At 47.3% G+C, this 19,851-nt stretch overlaps 1 protein-coding gene across 7 annotated transcripts in view; it reads right to left on the bottom strand.

Moving 5' to 3' along the window:
* Nucleotides 1-19,851, bottom strand: part of HECTD1 (HECT domain E3 ubiquitin protein ligase 1) — a 1,011,111-nt gene that overhangs the window by 300,283 nt on the left and 690,977 nt on the right. For all 7 annotated transcript variants that reach the window (XM_069638480.1, XM_069638479.1, XM_069638478.1 and 4 more), the window contains 2 exons: nt 8,662-8,883; nt 7,530-7,663 (listed from right to left, as the gene is read on the bottom strand). In XM_069638480.1, coding sequence (XP_069494581.1) covers nt 7,530-7,663; nt 8,662-8,883 — 356 coding nt within the window. The remainder of the gene's footprint in view (nt 1-7,529; nt 7,664-8,661; nt 8,884-19,851) is intronic.

Genomic DNA, 19,851 nt, shown 5'->3' with positions numbered 1-19,851 from the left:
TTATACCTAATGCTGCTTGAAGGCTTTGTTCTCCACAAGTTGGAGTTTGGCCACATTGGTGTTGGAGTTGCCTAGGAGGAGTATGTTGCAATAGTCGAGCTTTGAGAGTATTAATGTTCTCGCTAGGATGAGGCCGTTTTTGGGCGTGAGGAATTTGCGACTTCGAGAGATAAGCTTGGCAGTGTAGGAGGTGGCTGATGAGTGTATTAATTTGTTTGGTCATGGTTAGGGTGGCGTCTAGGTAGACGACAAGGGTTTTGACTTGAGAGTTGGGATTGTGGTACCGTCAATGGTAAATGAGGCATATGCAGGTTGTAGTGAGTTGCTTCTGGAGGAAGACCAGACTATGAGCAGCTCTGTTTTGTCCATTTAGATGGACTCCCAACCCATTTGTTCTTATTTTTGTATCAGACCTCTTCTTTTTAGAGGGCAGTTGTCAGGTCAGATGGGTCTGAGTAATAGTTAGTCAGGTTTGGATGTGGGGGGGGAGGGGTTGTTTTGGGAATGTATCATAGTTCTGAGTATAGGATGGATGAATTATCAGATCTGTATGATATGGTGTTTTAATGCATTTTGATGTGTTGATCTTAACTACCATTCATCAGAGTGAGGGCTCCCCAAGCCAACATGGTGGAGGTGGTGCTGGTTTCTGATTGGAGGGATCAGGAACTTCAGACCTCTACCAGAGTTCTAAACTGCCTTTCATTGTTCATCTTCAAGTGAGAGAGTCCTGTTTAAGCTGAGTTCCTGAATTAAGGCCCTTTGAGATATTCAGGTGGAGAAAAACTTGATTAATGCAAAATCCAGTGTGTCCGATGTGCGTGGGACAAGCTCAGCTGGTGGGAGTGCAGCGTTTATAGAACAGGAGTGAAGTAAATTCAACTTAAGTTTGTTTAATGCTAGGTATTTAGTTCGGTATTTAGAGTTAATTCAGGGAAACCTCTGGAACTTAATTCTGCTGAGAATCCTCAGACAACAGGTTTCCTATCTGAGTTATCACCTCAAGAGACTCTACAGCGTTTGCTGGGCAGTTGCTGAAAACTAGCTTAAAGTTAAGTCAACTTGTATTTGGTGGCACTGGATTTTTGAAGTGAGCGGAGAGCTGCAGCAGGACGTGTTGGTCTTGTTTTTAATGTGGCACTAGTGTTTCATGATAACAACGTAACTGCGCAGTTCATTTTGATTAGCGTTAATACTTCAAGTTTTGTTGCTCGCACATGCGTAAGAGATTAGTAACGCAGGCGATATCATCTTTGACTCGATTCCAACTGTTTTCAGGGATCGGAGTGCGGAGGATAAATATTGGAGGCACAAGGAATACAATTTTTGGAGAAACTGACAAGACATTTACAAAATATGCATGCACGTCGCGGAACGAAAACTCCATAAAGCAGAGTTTGTTCCGCGCATGTGCATAGAGTTTCGGTGCGAGTGTTTCGAAACAGGTTCCGTGTGAAGAGATTCTCTGTGTGCATGGGCGAAGTAGATTTACGATTGCGCTCAGAAGTTTAAGCTTCGTAGAGTGGACTTGGTTACGTACATGCATACAGGAGCAATCTAATAATTCAAGATCAACACATAAATCTGGCACGCTAGATAAATGAAGTTTATGAATAAAGCAGCAGCCATGTAAAATAAGCACAAGGGATTCCAAGGAGTAATGGAACAATAATCTAAGTAACTAATAAAGGTGAACTGTTAAGAAAAACCCATTTCAGTCATTTGGAAATTGCTTCAAGTTCCTTCAGCTAAGGAAGTTCAAAAGAAGGGAACTTGTGTGAAGCACACTTTCTCAACTTAAAGGATTTCTAATTTCATCAATTCTAAGAGTCAAGATAATTTCCTCCTACAAGTGAAGTAAGACAGCAACACATAACCTCTAAGTGTTGCAAGGAGGTTCGACAGGTATGTGTTATGCACGATAAAAAGAAATGAGTAATTAGAGAGGGTATGAGAAAGTGTTTTTTAGTAACCAATGTCTTTTCTCCTGCAGATTGCTTCAGTCCAGGAGTTGGAGTCTCTCGTTTATTTTATCCACTTCCCCTTTTCCCTGGAGATTGTTAGTTCTTCAGTGGGGTTTTATGTCAGTTGTTGATCCAACGTTCTTGAGGGATCTGTGTGGCTCAGCATCTCCTGCGGACCAAGAAGACAGGACCGGACAGCAGTGAAGCCTTAAGATGTCTGTACTGGGAAACATGGTTTCCCTTAGTCTTGTTACTTTTTTACTATTTTTAGTGACTTGGTATCACTTGTGGTAACATTTTATCATTGTACAATGCAGTACACTTTTTGTTTTGCCCTAGACTAACACTCTGAGGCTTAGCCTAGACCACTTGTCTTGGTACCTTGAACCGGTTTGGCTACTAAAACCTAGTGCAAGACTTATCTACCTGCAAGAAGTGCTTCAGCTCACCTAGACTTTTGCCCAATTGACTTTGGCCTAGCCTGGCTCCCTGGATGACTCTTCTTCCTTCTGACTGTGTGTTTTGCCTTCCTTCGGGGGGGCGGGACGGTTCACATTGTCCTAGCTATTTAAGTCACCTGAGGGTGTAGGAAGTGTCTTTGTGCCATTCGAAATGGGCATTTGCTGATTTAGATAATCGTAGAGTGTTGAAGAAAATAATAGAACCATGGCATTATTGATAGCTAAAATTGATGGGGTGGCGGGAGAATTACCATCCCACCCGGTGGATCTTGATTCTCATCAGGTCTCCAATTCAAACTCAAGACCACAAGTTGATCATTTCACTCCCTCAGTCTCGGAAGCTGAAGAAGTCCTCTTGATAACTGACAAAGAAAGTATACAAGCAACTCGTGATACAGAGATAATTATAATTACGCCAAACATTCTACCTGATACCAATGAGCAGCTGCAAGTGGTCATTGAATCACAACCTGTAGAAGAAATAGATGGTCCCCAAATTTTTGACATGTTTCATACGATGCCACGGAAGAAAAAAGGTATAAAGCATAATCACATGTCCCAGGTAAAAATAAAAGAATCTGCCCAAGTTAAAAAAAAAATTAAATTATTAATCAGAGAACCAAAAGTTTTATTAATGGGCTGAAAACTCCACTAAGATTTCCTATAGCTGAAAAGCTTCGGGCTAAAAATGGTAAATCGAGTAATCTCCTAGTGCCAGTGATGCTGTATGTATCCCTTGAGAAAGCTCCTCCGAGGTTGGAAATTGTAACCCGCACTGTTTCTCCTAATGCATCGAACAAAACCAACCGACAGGGTAATACCAATCCCAGTGGAATAGATGATAACACTGATGATCTGGAGGAGGAAATCATGAATTTCTCCATGTATTCTATTACATCGTTACCTCAGCTTGATCCCATTAGAGAGAGCATCCACTATCCTTCAAAAACACGGCATGTTGATAAAAAAATTAACAAATTGGAAGAGGTCTTTCCCCCATTGCCTTACACTTCAGCAAAAGAGGGCTTTAGTACAGCAACCACAAGCTCGAACGAGCAAACATGAAGAGAAGGAAGTGACGTCTTACAAGACTAGTACAAGAAATTAAACGTGACTTATTGCAGGATAATGTAGTGTGAAGGAAGTCGCATTTTCCTTGGGTGCATTAGCCTGCTGAACTATCCATATTACATATTAGGTCCTTAGATGGCTGCATTAACAGCTAGGACTAATAGCTTATTCGAAATGTGTACTAAATGCTGAAATAGACCTTTATAGATGGATTACTAATGCTTAGTAGCACCTACATATTCAGCATAGTGAGCTACATTGAACATGCAGGCATCAAAGGGGTGGAAGGTTACAGTCATATCTGGCAAAAGGCAGGGCAGAAGCCCAAGTTTAGTAGATAATAGAGACCTGTATTTGAGTGCTTAAAGCATTACAGCGTTGAGCTAGCCAGTCTTGTAGCAGTATAGACACTAGCTAGCAGAGTGCAGGCCCAGTAAACTTGCTCAGTATGGGTTAATGCAATGTATATTGCTTTGGATTCTACTAGAATACTCTTTCTTTGCAACCGCAGCACTGCCAGCGTCCCTAAACAGCTCCTCTTTAGCGTGTGAAATAGCTGCCTCGACCCGGCCCTTACTGATAAGAGACATTCCTGCGCTTTTGCAGATGGGCTCCGAGTGGGTAGGGGAAGGAAAGGGAGCGCTTTTGGAAAATTACTGATCTTGGGTTTTTTCCATCAGCAAACATGTTTTGCACTGAGACAGTTCTAGAATATTGCGTCACGCTGACAGCACAAAGGTACAAGAATGCATGCACACATGACCCGGGGGGGATTCTTCTGTGGACTCGCTTCGAGCAAGTGCCCAGAGTTTGGTGTGCTCCTGCGGCTCCTTGTGGAGCTGTCATCTGGCTTAAGAATAACAGCTGGAGATGTGCTCTTTTAAGATTAGCAGGGTCCCCCAGTGCTAATATACAAGGAACGTGAGGCTATGTTCTAATTATTTGTGATTTCTCTAACTTACATTTGTATTATTTCCAATTGCTGCAAAAATTATTGTTTCTCCTTACATGTTGCTTTCTGTCTAATAAATGTTAAGTTTATTGCTGAAAGTGTAATCTCTCTAGTGATGTGTTCATGGCTGTCACGCAGAGTCGAACCTGTTAGTGGGAGGTGTGTTATAGTGTGTGGGCTGGTCCCAAAATGGTGCTTGCACCCCTTTTCACTACACTATCTCTAAGTAGCTCTAAAGTAACACGTTTAGGACAAAAGTGATGGCGAGGAGCAAGCTGTAAGGGCACCACGCACCGCTGTTCCGCTGTAACAGCACTCACGGTGCACTCGACGCGCGGGTGTGTGCTCAGTTTGCTTTTATACACACCTCAAAAGCCGAGAGGGGCTTAATCATGCTATAAGGAGAAAAGGAAATAATTGTCAGGATTCCAGGGTACACAATAAGGTTGTCACATAAGGACATTCACTGTAAGGGTCGTCCTTTTAGGAATTCATCCACTAGTAAATGTCTGAAATACTCTAGTTGGAGGAGGTACTGGTGTGGTGGTTTGTAGGTGGTTGTATGGGTTATGGTTCTGAGAACTCAGAAGAACCTTTCCTTAATTAAGTCTGCAGGAGGCTATTCTTTCCCCTAGGCAAGATGGAGCCTCTCTTCAGCAGCTGTGATTGGTGGAGACTGGAAGGGAGGTAGTTTGGAATTCCACAGGGAAATCTAAACTGCCTTTCATTCAAGAACTCAAGGAAACAGGTTGCCGTTTTTAGAGCTGCTGTAGTTATAGTTAAGTTAGAAGTTGTTCATATCCAGGGAAAGAAGATTGAGAAAAGGAAAACTTCAGGAACAGTAGCAGTAGAAAGAACGCAAGTAAGGTAGCAAATGAGGCAAGTGAGCTGACCCTTCTACAGAAGAAGTAGTAAGATAAGTGCCAAAGACTTCATTGTAAATAATTTTGCTATCAGCCAGCGTTGTGAAAAAGTCTGTAAATGTGCATACAGCAGCTAAAAAGAAGTTGCTGAGAACTTTGTGTGTTTTACATCTATTGTAAGATTCAACTGTAGAACTGCGTAGCAGCTGTTGGGCAAGCGTTTAATTTCAGCGTTGCGCACGTGAAATTGCAGGGCGCACGCTAACTTTCTTGCAGTTAAATGTTTTCATTAATTGTGCGCGCAGTTCCTTTCCGTCGGATCGCGCTAATGTACTATAGTCTAAACCATTAACTTTAACAGATTAACTATTCAATGTAGTTTTCTGTAGAAAGTATTACCGCTGGCAATAGTGTAGTTCGTTTTGGAAACTTTGGAGTAAAGCACCTTCTGGCGCATTTGTGATCCAGTTGCGTCGCGTATTTCTGTTGGGAATCTTGCTTCGTGAGCAACAGTACGCGGTCCACACTAGGATAAACGCTAAGCTCCGGTACAAATGAATTACAGAAATTCAGTTTGCGCAGCGGCGGAAGTCAGCTGTTGCAGGGAACTGTTAATCCAGGAGTAAAACTGCAATAACTCTGATCTCAAACTGTGCAAGTTTAAAGATTGTTTTGTAGCGAATCAGTTCGGTAAGCATCTAATCAGCTGAAGGCAGGCTTGCTGTTAGAAAAGACTCATTGGTGCTTCAGAGTAGTCAGAGAACATATGAACTACGCACCAAGCATTTCTTCAAGTACAGCCAGCAGACAAAGTCAGTTACAAATTCACATGGACTCCAGTAGGACACGGAGTAAGGTCTCTTGTAAAGAAGTGAAGGGAAGAAACAGATGAACTAGAAATGTCCTTTTCCGTACTAAGGCAGCATTCAGCAATCATTTGGTTTGCCAGAGAGTCAGCAATTTTAAAGGAAGCCTTTCAGCTACTCAAGCTTAGGCTGCAGGTATTTGGGAGATCTAGATGGGCAAGAAGATAAGGTAAGAGTAGTAAAGAAATAAGTGAAAAGTAATTGGAATTGTGATTGCTTTTAGGTCCACATTCTAGTTCTGCAGACTCCCAGTGCAAGGAGCAGAGGGAGCAGTGAAGCTCTGCGTTTGTTATTTTATCCCACTTCCCCCTTGGGTTTGCCAGCCAGGTAGTTTTATCAGTAAAGTGACTATTGGGCAGGCACACTTGGGGGGTCTGGAGGGCCAGCATCACTCCAGCAGGAAGCAACTAATTGGACCTGACAATAAGACAGCAATTAGAAGTCCATAAAAGTTTGTAGACTTAAAGGTCCTCTTTCAATTGAGTTATAAGTAGATTTCACAAGTCGCTGGGTGCATACCAACTCCAAAGAACATAGGATTTGCGGTTGCAACGTCAGGGATCCAAGCCTCAGGCAAAGTCACCGCAGCGTAATAGCACTCACGGTGCACTCGACAGGTAGTATTAAATGTGAGCGCTAACTCTGCAGTACTAAATCGTATGATTTTTTGAGGCCGTGTATAGGATTTACCACCAGCTACCTCTAGAAGGTAAATTCTCCACTTCACCTCCAAATTCGAAAATTGGTCATGCAGAAAAATGGATCTCAATTCCATTAAGGCCAAAAGAAGTTGCGAGGAAGGAATTACTGCGCGAAGATTACTGCACCACTGAACTTGTAATCAGGGGCTAAAATACCCTTACCTCGCAAGGGGAATTTACTGAGTAATTTCCCTAAAAGCTGACTTTATCTACCAAATCTGGGAGAAAGACTGGTGGTGACCCAGCAATTTCTTTATAATTATTAGAAAACAGCAGCAATTCTAGAACCACATAGATGGCAGCATATTGGTCCTTAACGTATTTACTCTGCAAAAGCCACAACCCTGTAACACCATGGTAAGCCCACAAAATACTAAAAACCCACATACATGCATCACTCCAAGCCATTAGAATTATACCATTGCTGCCCTTAAAGCATTTCACTGCAGTCTGCCCCATACAATCCTGTCCTAAAACACTGTTCTCAAGCACCACCACTATATACCGCACTTCCTGTTCTTCAAACCCCCTGCCTTTAACATTAGAAATCATGGTAATGATAGAATGCAAGTAGCCCACATGATGTGTACAAGCACTTTCCACTGCTCGCTGTCCACATGGCGCCTCCTGCAGCACAGGCGCCAAACGTACCATGACTTCTTCATATTCCTGGTCCTCCTGATTATCATCTTCATTCTCATCGTCTTCCTCGTCCGGCTCAGGCAAATCCTCATCATCGTCGAGCTCGGCCAATAAAGTGCTTGCGCGGCAGCTGTCCAAGAAATCTAGGCATGGGAAGAGTGGCATTTAATAGGATTGCTGGCGTGGCCGACAAAGATTTCTAGCTAGGAGGGGAGCGGGGCAGTAGGGAGGGAACATAGCACTTCACACAGAACATCATCTTACCCTATATGTAGGGGGAGGGGGGTCAGCCCCAGTGGACATGCTGCTGAAGGTGTGCGGCTTGGGAGGCATTGAGGGAAACCAGGCACAGCTATTGGCAAAAGGCAGCCATGCACATTATGGTAATCCTGGCAGCCCAAGAAGTAGTAACCCCAAGAACCCAGGTGTGGCCGTGCCCCCGACATATGGAACTTGCTTTCACACTCAAGGCTAGTGTGGCCCCTTCCATAACAGCCACGCTCACCTACCCCAGCCTTGGCAACTACCTTCAGGCTGGCTGCTGACTTCTTAACTTAAAAAAGCTTGACCTGTACCACTTATTTCTGATTGGTCTGTACATGCTCACATAGTAGGTCTTATTCAGTGACTGTCCAACACATACTGTTACACTTACGCCCATAGGCACCTAGTTTCTGAAGGTGTGCTCCCTGTATTCTATGCTGCGTTCACTGTCCTGTGCCCCTTAGGACAAATGGCGACTACACAGCTCAGTAAAGCACTGTGATGCTCCTAGGGAGCTGGAAGAAGCTCATGTCTTCACCCTACTTGCATTAAATGTACACAATATTGCAGTATTTAAACATCCGATTGGTATCAATCATGACGTGTTACCACGTGGTAATGTGATCGGTTTGTGCGTACCATATTACCACCAACGGTAGAAAACCCTACGTTACATGCTCCTGAAGGCAACATTCCATGTTTCAGAGCAAATAACATCTACATGGAATGGCAGGAGAGCAATACGATCTAGAGCCCAACACTGAACCCAGGGGCTTGGGACAACGGATGCAACCTGTTTTATGGTCCATAGGTCCCCTAGAAAAAAAGCAAAGCAATGGCACTCGCTGAGCTCCAGCAATCATGGGATGGTACTTACCATAGAGGGAATATTCGGCCTCCTGCCCGGTGTCGCTCTCGCTGGATGTGGACGTCAGGCTGGTTGTCAACGTATTGCTGAGGGACTGCCCTACTGTTAAGCCAGTGGTGGCTGTGGCTACGTTACTGCTGCTGGTCACACTCGAGGTGGACATGGTAACTGTGGATGTGGTGCCTGTGGTGGTCAGATTTGGGAAGCTTTGGGCTCCCATAAGAGGAGATGCTGAAGACAGAGATAAAACAGAGGCCAGTTAAGGTATGTGGTGTGCACACTACAGCACTCCATTCATTGGCAAGCATCCAATAAGAATGGCACAACATTGGAGGAGGTTGCATTCTTGAATACTTTAAGCATAGCATACCTGCATGTGTCCATATGAAGTGCAACATAGTCCCTTGCCTGACCAAGATGGTGGATGGTAGAGTTGCCAAAAGGACTGGGTGCTGCCACATGCAACATAATGGGAGTATCACTCTGCCTATCACACCATGCCACATGCGAAGAAAAAGTGCTTGCCACAGTGCCTGCCCACTGTCCTCTCCGACCACAGAGGCAGGACCCTGCTACTATATCTACCAAGAGAAAGAGGGACCCGAGCAAGGCCCGGAAAATCCGAGGGGCAGTCAGCCAGCCAGTCATCACACAAGGCCTCTACCCTCATTCAGTTGCAAGTCAATAGCTCATGGCTTGTCCAACACAAGAGGAACTAGCTAGCTCGTCAGACCTCAGACATCTTCCCGGGTGGAACACACCAACCAGCACCCTGAAGAGGACAGGCGAATTAGGAAGCCAAAGATGGCAAACCGTTCTAGAAGCTGTAGCCCCACAGATACTAGAGGCCCACCCAGATCTCTGAGAACTAGGACTACTGTCAGTTTCCTATAGCAAGCCTGCACATCAAAGTCACTTTACCCTAGAGATGGGCAGAAAGACAGGGCCAGGGTGTGACAAGCAGTAGGAGGACCTCCCAAGGGGAGGGCCGAGCCAAGCTGGAAGTCCCAAACTAGGGCTTGTAGGCCATCACCGGGGGACAGCCCAATAGCCTGGCCCCATCCCGCCCTCTACACAGTGAGACGCTGGCTCAGTCATGTGGTGGCCAAGTTAGGAGGAAGAGCCAATTCTAAGCTGGGTTGGAGGTGTTTCCAGAAAGAGCAAGCGTTGGAGACAGGCGAGTTCCTGCAGGCAGGGGAGTGCAGGAGGCAGGTGAAGGGCAGACAATGGAGGTGGAGAACTAAGACAGAGGGCTGAGAGGAGCAAGACCATGAGGAATGGATGGAATAAGGTTTGACGATTGAATAGACATTTTTATTTTTGGAAAGGAGATGGGACCTTTTGAAGGACCACTGGACTTTTGTTTGTAATACAGTTTTACTTAAATAGCAAAGAAAAAGCAGAGCATTCTACATGAGGGGCCCAACAGAACACGTGCCTACATGAAAGCATAATCATATATAAAAATATCTTGACATCTTTAATTGTCTTCCTAAATCTAGGCGGTGGGGACAAAGATGCTGATTTTAAGAGTTCAAGGAATTGATGCTTCACAATGCATTTGTGCCACACAGGATCACATGTAACAATATAAGTTAACAGATTACAACCCTAAAAACAGACAGAATCAGACGTTTCAAGTGAATAAATACATCCATGCGTCCCTCCAATTTATGGCTTTAACTCCCAAAAGAGAGGTCCACTCCAATAGCCTTTTCATTTTACTATACAATCCTTACAGGGTAACAGATTCCTAAGAATATTAACAGGAGAACACCTGATCTGGCCCTCTTTTGTAATCATTAAAAGAATTCATGATCCCCTCTTCTCAAATCTAGTATAAAGGAAGGACCAATTAGTGCCATGATTCCACCAATTACCTGGTTAATCTATGTTAGTACAAGTCACCCCTCTTGCTAACAAGCTCCACCACTTCTTTCAGAAGAGCAATCTTCCTAAAATGACTGGGGAAGGAGGTTGTTTTTTGAAGGTAGAGCAGCAAAGATGTTTTAACACCACCCGACCCACCTATGTATCACATTTGGAACAAGTTACTTACCTGTAACTGTTGCTCCAGCATGGGTCTGGCATGGATTCATATGCTCATGAATATTCCCCGTCACGCTGGGAATTCTAGGTAAAGAACAAATCAGTTTCAGTTTCATTTCTGAACTGTCTTTCTCCTAACAACCTATCACTGTTCTCTGGGTCATATTGTCCCCAGCCAATGACTGCCCTCTACCTAAGCCCCTCCACTGGCAGCCATCTTCAGATTTGGTAGCACGTTAAGTGGCAGTAGGACAAAGAAGAGCCACAGAGGGGTAGGCGGGAGGGTTTGCATGTGAATCTGTGCCAGACCCATGCTAGAGAACAACAGTTACAGGCAAGTAACTTGTTCCTTCTCCAGCATGGGGTCTGGCATGGATTCACATGCGCAAGAATAAAAAATACATAGCAGTACACACATGCACAACCACGGGAGGTGGCAAGGCTCAACATTAAGCAGTATCTTACCTCCTCACCAGGCTCATCTTCAAGCGAACAGGTTGCACAGCACTGTTTGGCCGACTCTGGACTTCTCTCCCTGGAATCCTTGTCGAAGTAGTAGAATTATGTGAAGGTGTGGGTCGACAACTACGTAGCAGCCCTGCAGATGTCCAGCAGGGGCACACCAGATAGGAAAGCCTTAGTTGCAGCGATCGCTCTGGTCGAGTGGGCTCTTGGACGGCTAGGCAACGGTCGGTCTGCCAACTGGTGACAATGAGTGATGCAGCCAGAGAGCCATCTGGAAATGGAAGCCTTGGAGAGGGCCTCCCCATGGTTAACAGGGCCAAAGTTCACAAAAAAATGTGACGTCTTCCGGAAACTCTTCGTGCGGTCCACGTAGAACTTCAGCGTTCTAGCCACATCCAGCGAGTGCAAAGTCCTCTCAGCCGGCGACCAAGGCGTTGGGAAGAATACAGGTAAAACCAAGGGCTCGTTTAGATGAGCCAGACAGCACCTTGGGTATTAAGGAGGGGTGCGTCCGCAGCACCGCCCTCGTCTCGTGGAATGTCAAATAAGGTGGTTAACAAGAGAGGGCCTAGATCTCTCCCACTCGTGTGGAGGTGATGGCCACAAGAAAAGCTGTTTTCCACGACAAAAACTTCAGTGGCACCAAATGCATAGGCTCGAACGGGGGACCCATGAGCCTAGTAAGCACCACATTAAGCTCCCACGCCAGGGCCGGAGTCTTCACCGGCGGGAACGAGCAAAATAGTCCTTTGACGAACTCCTTGACCAAACAATGCAACCATAAGGATGATCGATCGAGAGATCTGGTGTAGCAGGAAATAACCACCAGATGTACCTTGATTAAAGCATGGGCCAGTCCTGCCTTGGCCAACGACAAATACATAAGCACCTGCGGAGCAGTGACTCGTAGAGGGTAGATCTTCTGGGTACGGCACCAAACGGCAAACCTCTTCCACTTGTGCACGTAGCATTTGAGAGTAGATGAAGCTCTGGCCTTGGCGAGCACCTCGTTACAATTCGCTGGGATATCGCAGCCCCCAAACTGTAGTGGTGCAGGAGCCAGGCCTTCAGGTTCAGCGATCCTGGGTCGTGGTGCAGAATTGTGCCTCCTTTCCTGGCGAGAAGATATGCGACCGCCGGAAGCTTGACTGGAGGGGATGCTGACATGTCCAGAAGGTCTGGGTACCATATCTGTCTCGGCCACACCGGTGCGAGGATCATCCGGCACTGGGACCGTCTGAGTTGATTGACTAGTCGAAGCAGCAATGGCAACGGAGGGAACGCATACAGAAACAGGCCATCCCAGGGGAAAGAGAATGCGTCCCCCATGCTCTCTGGCTGGGGAACCCTGCTAGCGAACCTCCGGCACTTGGTTAAGTCGCCGTCGCGAAGAAATCGATCTGGTGATTGCCCCATCTGCTGAACAGCGCCGGGGATCTAGTTCCCCCCTGCTTCCGGATGTAGAACATCATGGTGGTGTTGTCCATGAACACCCATACCACTTTGCCCTTCAGGGACGGAAGGAAGGACTTGAGGGCCCAAAACACTGCTTGCAGCTCCAAAACGTTGGTGTGTAATGACTTCTCCTCAGTTAGCCACAGGCCTCTTGCATGGAGACTTCGGGAGTGCGCTCCCCATCCTTCCATGGAGGCGTCCGTCGTGGGGTCTAGAAATCTGAGCCCACGGACAGATGTGCACGCACTCCCCACAACCGTATAACTCGACGGAAACTCTGTCGAGTGTGATCTTGTCCTTTGAAGCTCCCCGCCACTTGCATCCAACGGGCGTCGAGGAACTCCTGCAGCAGTCGCATCCGTAGTCCGCACAGCCGAATGAGGTATATGTATGACAACATCATGCCGAGTAGGGACTTGATGGACCTCACCCTTGCGACCTTGTACCTTACCCAAGATGGCTGTGTTGCTCTCCTCCGACGGAGACGCCAGGCACAACACTGTGTTGAGTCGGGCTCCCAGAAACAGTGTGTCCTGCGATAGAGTCAAGCAGGACTTTGCAAAGTTTATTGAGAACCGCCAGAACCGTCGGGAGTAGGACTGCCTTCGTTGTGTGGTCGATGGTGATGTCCTTTGAGTTCACCCGGATGAGCCAGTTGTTCAGGTATGAGTACACGCGGATCCCTCGTAGACGCAGCTGCGCCGCCACCGGGACTGACACTTGGTGAACACTTGTGGCGCTGACTTCAATCCGAAGGGAAGGGCATTGAACTGGTAATGTTGTCCTTGAAATGGGGATGTGAAAATAGGCATCTTCCAAGTACAGAGACAGAAGAAAATCCCCCTCTTCCAGCTGTTCTCGCACATGCTGAAGAGTCACCATCCGACACTTTTGGGATTTGATGTACTTGTTCAGACGGCGGAGGTCCAGGATGGGCCTGCAACCGCCGGTCTTCTTTCTGACAAGGAAAGTACGAGAGTACACTCCGGAGCCTTTTTGGGACAAGTTCAATCACCCCCTTTCTTAACATGGACCTGTACCTCCAGCAGCAGCTGAGGGACGTGGTTTTCCTGAAGGGCCACTGGTGGTGTCAGTGGAGACTTCCGTTGGAACTCTAGGGTGTGTCCGTGGGCGAGAGCGTCCAGCACCCAACGGTCGGTGGAGATGGTCTGTCACATGCTGACGAAGATCGCCAGCTGGCCTCCCATCGGGGTGCACAGGTGGGGGCCTTGGCGACGAAGTTCTCCCCCAGACTTGGCGCGGCCCCTGTAGGTCTCCTGGGCCAATGAGCGGGAGGGCTGATGGTTGGACGAGGTACCCCCTCCGAATCCTTTAAAGGAACTTTGGGATTTCCCTCCAGAAGTCCGGAAGGATGGCTGTCATTGTTGAAGCGTGCCTAAGGCCCGAGCTGTCTCAGTGTCCCATTTGATGGCCCGGAGAGACTCGTCCACTGTCATTCCAAACAAATTGTCCCTGTCGAAGGGCACATCCTCGACTGAACATCCTGACAGAAATTAGTAGCCCTCAGCCAGCCTCACTGATGAAGGCAAACGCTGTTGCCCATTTGGCGGAATCCCGTATCGGCAATGTCCGTGGCCACTGTTATGGTGTGGTGTGGTCCAAAGTCACCTCGCCTTCCTGTAGAATCTCCAACGCTTCAGCCCTCTTGTCGTCGTGAAGGAAGTCCAGGAGGCGGGCCATCTTGAACCAAAGTTCCCTGTCGTAACGTGCCACGATGGCAGGGGCGTTAGCGGCCTTGATGATCGCCACGGCCAACGTGATCACTCTTGGCCCCATGGCATCCAACTTCTACCCCTCACCGTCCGGGGCGGGAGGCCGACGACGAGGCTGAGCTCGAAGACTTCTTGGCCGCGCCCGAAACCACAGTCTGGAGACTGCTGGGACCGTAAGCACTTGGCCGCAGAGTGCAGCACTTCTTGTCGTAGCGACCCCTCTTTGCCGGAGCCGACAAAGGGTTCTTCATGAGTGACAACCCCTCATCCCAAATGTCATCCAATAACGGGATCGACAGCACAGTCTTTCTCTTCGCCTCCCGGCACTGGTAAAGGAAACCCTCTTTCTTCTCCTCCGGGACGAGCTGGAACAGCTCTGAGGCCCTGGAGATCATGGCGTGGAACGAGCCAATCACGTCGGGCAGTGACGAACTGGCTGGCGGAAACGGGAGATTCCCAATTCCTTCTAAGGCCTCGGCGTTGTGGGCGGGGCAGCCGGCACAAGGTGCATTCGTGTCCGGATTCCCGAGCACACAGCATGCAGAGCCGTCACAATGTTCACTGAGATATCCCCAGGAGGCTGCTGGGGTGGAGGTGAAGGGGAAGGGGACTGGGGCGTTTGCGGCTTAGGTTGGTCCGCTCCGTCATCACCGCCCTGCTGCTCCTCGGTCTCCTTGTCGTCACCTTCCTCCTTACCATAGTCGCCCTCGTCGGGATACCTCCCGTAGGGCCTGCTCTCGGCATAATCTCCCCGCCTGGAGGAGCGGGAGGCTGGTGAGCTCTTCCTCTGAGGAAATGTCTGTGCCCTGGAGGACTTCCGTGCCCCCCCTTTTCTCTGCGACCAAGGGAGACGGTTTCGGAGAAATGGTGGGCATCAACTTCTCTAGAGTGCTCTCGATGGGCTGGAAGGAGCCCCCCCCCTCCTGACAGGCAGGGATACTCTCGCCTCCGGGCCCGTGCCCTGCAAATCCTCCCTGGCGGCCTTTGCGAGGGACGTCGCTACTACTTCGATGGAAGTGTGGGCCTTCATCTGATGCACCTGGGCCTTCGTGGTCCTGGCCGAGTCCTTCACCTCAGGGGAAGGGTCGGAGCCCCGCTCCCCCTTGGCCTTCTCCGTCGGGCCGAGCTGGGTCTTCTCCAAAAGCTTACCCGGATGGTCAGACTTCCTCTTCTTTGAAGAACATGAGCGTTGGCTCGTGGTCTAAGGTGCTGGAGACGCTGAAATAGCCCTGGCCACCGAGGAGCATGCCACAACGGCGCTCACGAAGGCAGTGTACTCGCCCTCAAAGGTCTTAGAACACTGCTCCGCTTTCTTCTTCTGGGCAGGGGAGGCATGCTGCTGGGACTCACCCAGAGCAGGGGCCTTGGCCTGCAGCCACTCGTTGCGGCACATGCGTTGGTCGGCCCGACCATCTCCCGACAAGCCAAGCAGTCGTCCTCCACATGCGTCTGGTCCGAATGCAGGCAGTAGAGGGACAGGGAATGTCCATCGTCCGAAAAGACGTTCCGTAGGTTGTTGCCGAGGCAAAACCTTGAAGAGAGGTGCCGAGTCCTTCTCCTTCGCCATGACACGCGGTGTAGGCCTCGAAGAAGCTTCTGGAATCCTCCAAGAAGAAACTCGACAAAAATCCGCCCTTGAGGGGTGCTGAAGAATCCAAAAACTGATCCCCGTTAATCGGAAGGTTGATCAGTGGAGCTTGAGGCTCGATTGACCAAAAAGCAAATATCTTAGAAAAAAAATCACAAAACGCAATAAAAGATCGAGAGTTATAGCACGAGGACTCCCAACTCTTGAACGTGCGGTAGAAATCTGAAGATGGCTGCCAGAGGAGGGGCTTGGGTAGAGGGCAGTCATTGGCTGGGGGCAGTACACCCCAGAGTCCAGTGATTGGTTGTTGGGAGAAAGACTGTTCAGAAGTGTTTTTCTTTACAGAGGATTCCCAGCCTGACAGGGAATATTCATGAGCATGTGAATCCATGCCAGACCCCATGCTGGAGAAACAATGTAATGTTGTGTGAGGGTATCAACGGAACTCCAAGTGGCAGCTTTGCAAATGGCGTCCAAGGGTACAATTGCTATGAAAGCCAGAGTTACCCCTGTTGCCCGAGTTGAGTGTGCTCCAGACTTCAGCTTAGTGTGCTTTTTCATACTACACGTCCTCTCCAAGCACACAACAGTGTTTCTTCACACCTTGTTTAACTCGGGAGATGATACCCCTCCGGGACAGACTCTGCAGAGCCTCTAGAGTCCGAACTTTTGCTAAAAGTAGTGTGGAAAGCCAACATTCTCCTCTCCAGTTTCCAGCACCACCATTCTGAGGTGGAGGGAGTATTGGAGGGCAGAGGTTGTGCTTTGCTGTATAAAATGCTGCTAAAATATCTCGATGTGTGAATAACACGCATCAGTGGCAGTACGAGCATTTCATTAAAGATTGCAACTTTTCTAATTTGCGAAAGTGTCCTTAAGCTTTCAAATTTAGAAGTGTGATGCTGCAGTATGGGAAATGCTATTTTAGATAGGGGAATGGATGCAGTAGAGGATAATCACACTTCAGGAGGTGTCAGAGTTGATCTTTTTTAACATACAAAATCAGTGCTTTGGAAAGGAGAATCCCCTTGCAGTGCCTGCCCTGCAATCCTCTTGGTTTGCGAAGCCTGTTTTCAGGCAGTAAATCGGGCACATGCAAAAGTCATAGCTCTGATGCCAGGCCACCACATTATCACTAACGGAACATGGTGCTTTTAAGGAAAGTGTTCTATCTTCATGGAATAACAAATAACACTTTTCTATGTTTGCATGCACATCAGGACCAGGGCCTCTGTGCCCCAGAAAATGTACTCCTTTTCTTTCTGTGTCACGTGTAATTTGGCAGGTCATAGTCCTGCCTTGCTTCTTCGGGCGAGACATGATTTCTTGATATCGTTTTTTCTCCTTTTCTCAGTAATGGGTGCCAGATCCAGGAATAGGAGATTTTTGTTTTATTGGCATATTGTAGTTTCTTATATATTTTCAGCTTTTAGGAAATATTTTCTTTTTGCAACTTTCCCCCATAGATTTCAATGGGATATCCTTTCTTTTTGCTTGTTTGTAACCCTTAACTGACTTTTGGAGGTCGGTAAAGCATTCTTCCCTTGCCCGTTTTGCTCATTCTTGTGGGGAAACTGAATAGTCTCCAAGATGGTCAGTACTGAGAGACTATGTCCCTGTGAATTCTTGTTTTGTTACAATTGCACATATCACCTTAAAGTGAAGTTGGAATACTTCTTGGGTATTTCCCAATAAATACTAACTATAGCTGGGGTACCGTGTCCCGAGTGAGTGGTGTCTCATGTGCCCTGGAAGATGTTGCCCTTGTCGGCAAACACACAGAGCAAATGCTTCAAGCTATAGGAATGATCAATTTACAGTTTAACACCAAAGGATTTCGGAGTAAGTATTTTCACCATGATAAGAATTCTCATCCGGATTGATATTCGAAAACACACACTGACTGTCCCTTTCAGGAAGAACACCCTGACCCTGTCAGGGCACACACTCCCTAGATGGCCGAGGGTGCACCGACTATCTAGTAGGGATAACGGGAAGTGTCTGTCGATAGTCTACAGTCACACAATTAATGTATCAAATTATGTTAAGAATCCAGCAAGAGCTAGAGTACATTGAGACAGATGATCTTAGTTATATCAGGCCTCATCCATGTTCCTACGAGACATACCACCACTAGGAGTTTTCTTTGAACTTTATTCACCAATTTGGTAGCCGGCTCTCACAACGACAAGTGTCCCTGCCCTCTCACCTCGAATCAAAGGTCCCCCCCCGCCTTCCCATCCGGGCGGATGGGTAGCGGGGACCTTTGAAGTTCAAAGAGGGGCCACCTTGTCCCCAGGCAAAATTTTGCCTTTATCTGGCAGGGGCAAGGTAGCCCCTCTCATTCTTTCCCCCTCCATCTATGGCGACAGCAGCAAGGACGGCTGCAAGAATAAAAAATACCTCCCTGCAACCCTGAAAACAGCTGTAAGCTAACCCCAAGAGCGGGGGCCAGGTAGACTATAGAATAAACACAAGGGGAGGCTAAAACGCCTCGCTTTGAAAAGAAAATTCAATCCCAAGAAGGGCTTTAAAACACACCAGGTTTTTTTTTTCTTATTTAAGTTTTCTATAAAAATACAGTCATGTAAGACCCAGGCGCTGAGAAGCCACCACCGAGAACATCACAACTGTTTTCATTTACACATCTGGACGGGACGATTGCATAAATAGTACGCAACACACCCTGTTAACTCAGTTCCTATTTTTTCTTCCGCCCGTGCACAGCAGTTAAGAAAAATAACTTAACCTTGTATAGACATTGAAAGAGAGAAGGAACGAGAATGTGCACATAGTCAGAGGGGTAGGTTGGGAGGGCGATGAACATCCATCAGAAAGAACATTACCTGGGTTAAGTAATTTGTTCTTCTATTTGATTGCGTCCTCCCAGAGATTCCTCATTGTAGACAGACTACCATAGCAGTATTTGTGATGGAGGTGGAAAAGCATTTCAAGACACTTAATTTTAGTCCAGGATTTTGAGAAGAACCGCTCTGCCAAACCGAGCGTCCTGACAATGCTTTGAAAATATATGGAGATAGAATCCACGTTGGAGCATTGCAAACATCTTACACTGGTATACCTCTTTATAGAGCCAAAGTAGTTACCACTGCCGTGGTGGAGTGGGCTCTTAAATGATCAGGGACTTCCTTCCCAGCAATGGAGTAACATTCTGAAATGCATCAAATAATTTGTCTGGAAAGAGAATGCTTTACCTAGTTTATCCGATGAATAGCCGATCATCCTGTCTGTTTGCCATTCTTGCGATGTAAAAGCTAAGTCTGTGCAACCTCTCTTCATCCTTCAGAAGGGGGAGGAGAGAGATAGAAAGCTGGAAGCGTGATCTTCTGGGATAAATGAAATTCAGAGACACTTAGAAGGAGGGGCAAACCCTCAAAACCATCTTCTCCTTGGAAAATACAGTAAAGGATGGCTTGCAGGATAGGGCGTGTAGCTCATTTGCCCTTCGAGCAGAAGTGATCGCTAATAAGAAAATGGCCTTCCAGGTTATGAGGGCGTCAACGGAAAAAGTTACTTACCTGTAAACTGTTGTTCTCCAGCATGGGTCTGGCATGGATTCACATGCTCAGGAATACTCAGTAAAAGAAAAAACAGTTTCACTTCCACTAACAAACTGTCTTTCTTCTATAAACTAATCACTGATCATGCCCCCAGCCAATGACTGCCCTGTCCCTAAGCCCCTCCTCTGGCAGCCATCTTCAGATTTGGTAGCACGTTTAGAGGCAGTATGACCAAGTACAGCCGCAGAGGGGCGGGGGGGGGGGGGTTCGAATGTGAATACATGCCTGACCCATGCGGGAGAACAACAGTTACATGTAAATAACTTGTACCTTCTCCAGCATGGGGTCTGGCATGGATTCAGATGCTCATGAATAAAGAATGCATAGC

The sequence above is a fragment of the Ambystoma mexicanum genome, chromosome 14 (assembly GCF_040938575.1).
Source record: "Ambystoma mexicanum isolate Mex_15411 chromosome 14, UKY_AmexF1_1, whole genome shotgun sequence".
NCBI lineage: Eukaryota > Metazoa > Chordata > Amphibia > Caudata > Ambystomatidae > Ambystoma > Ambystoma mexicanum.
This window is presented reverse-complemented; position numbering and strand designations above follow the sequence as displayed.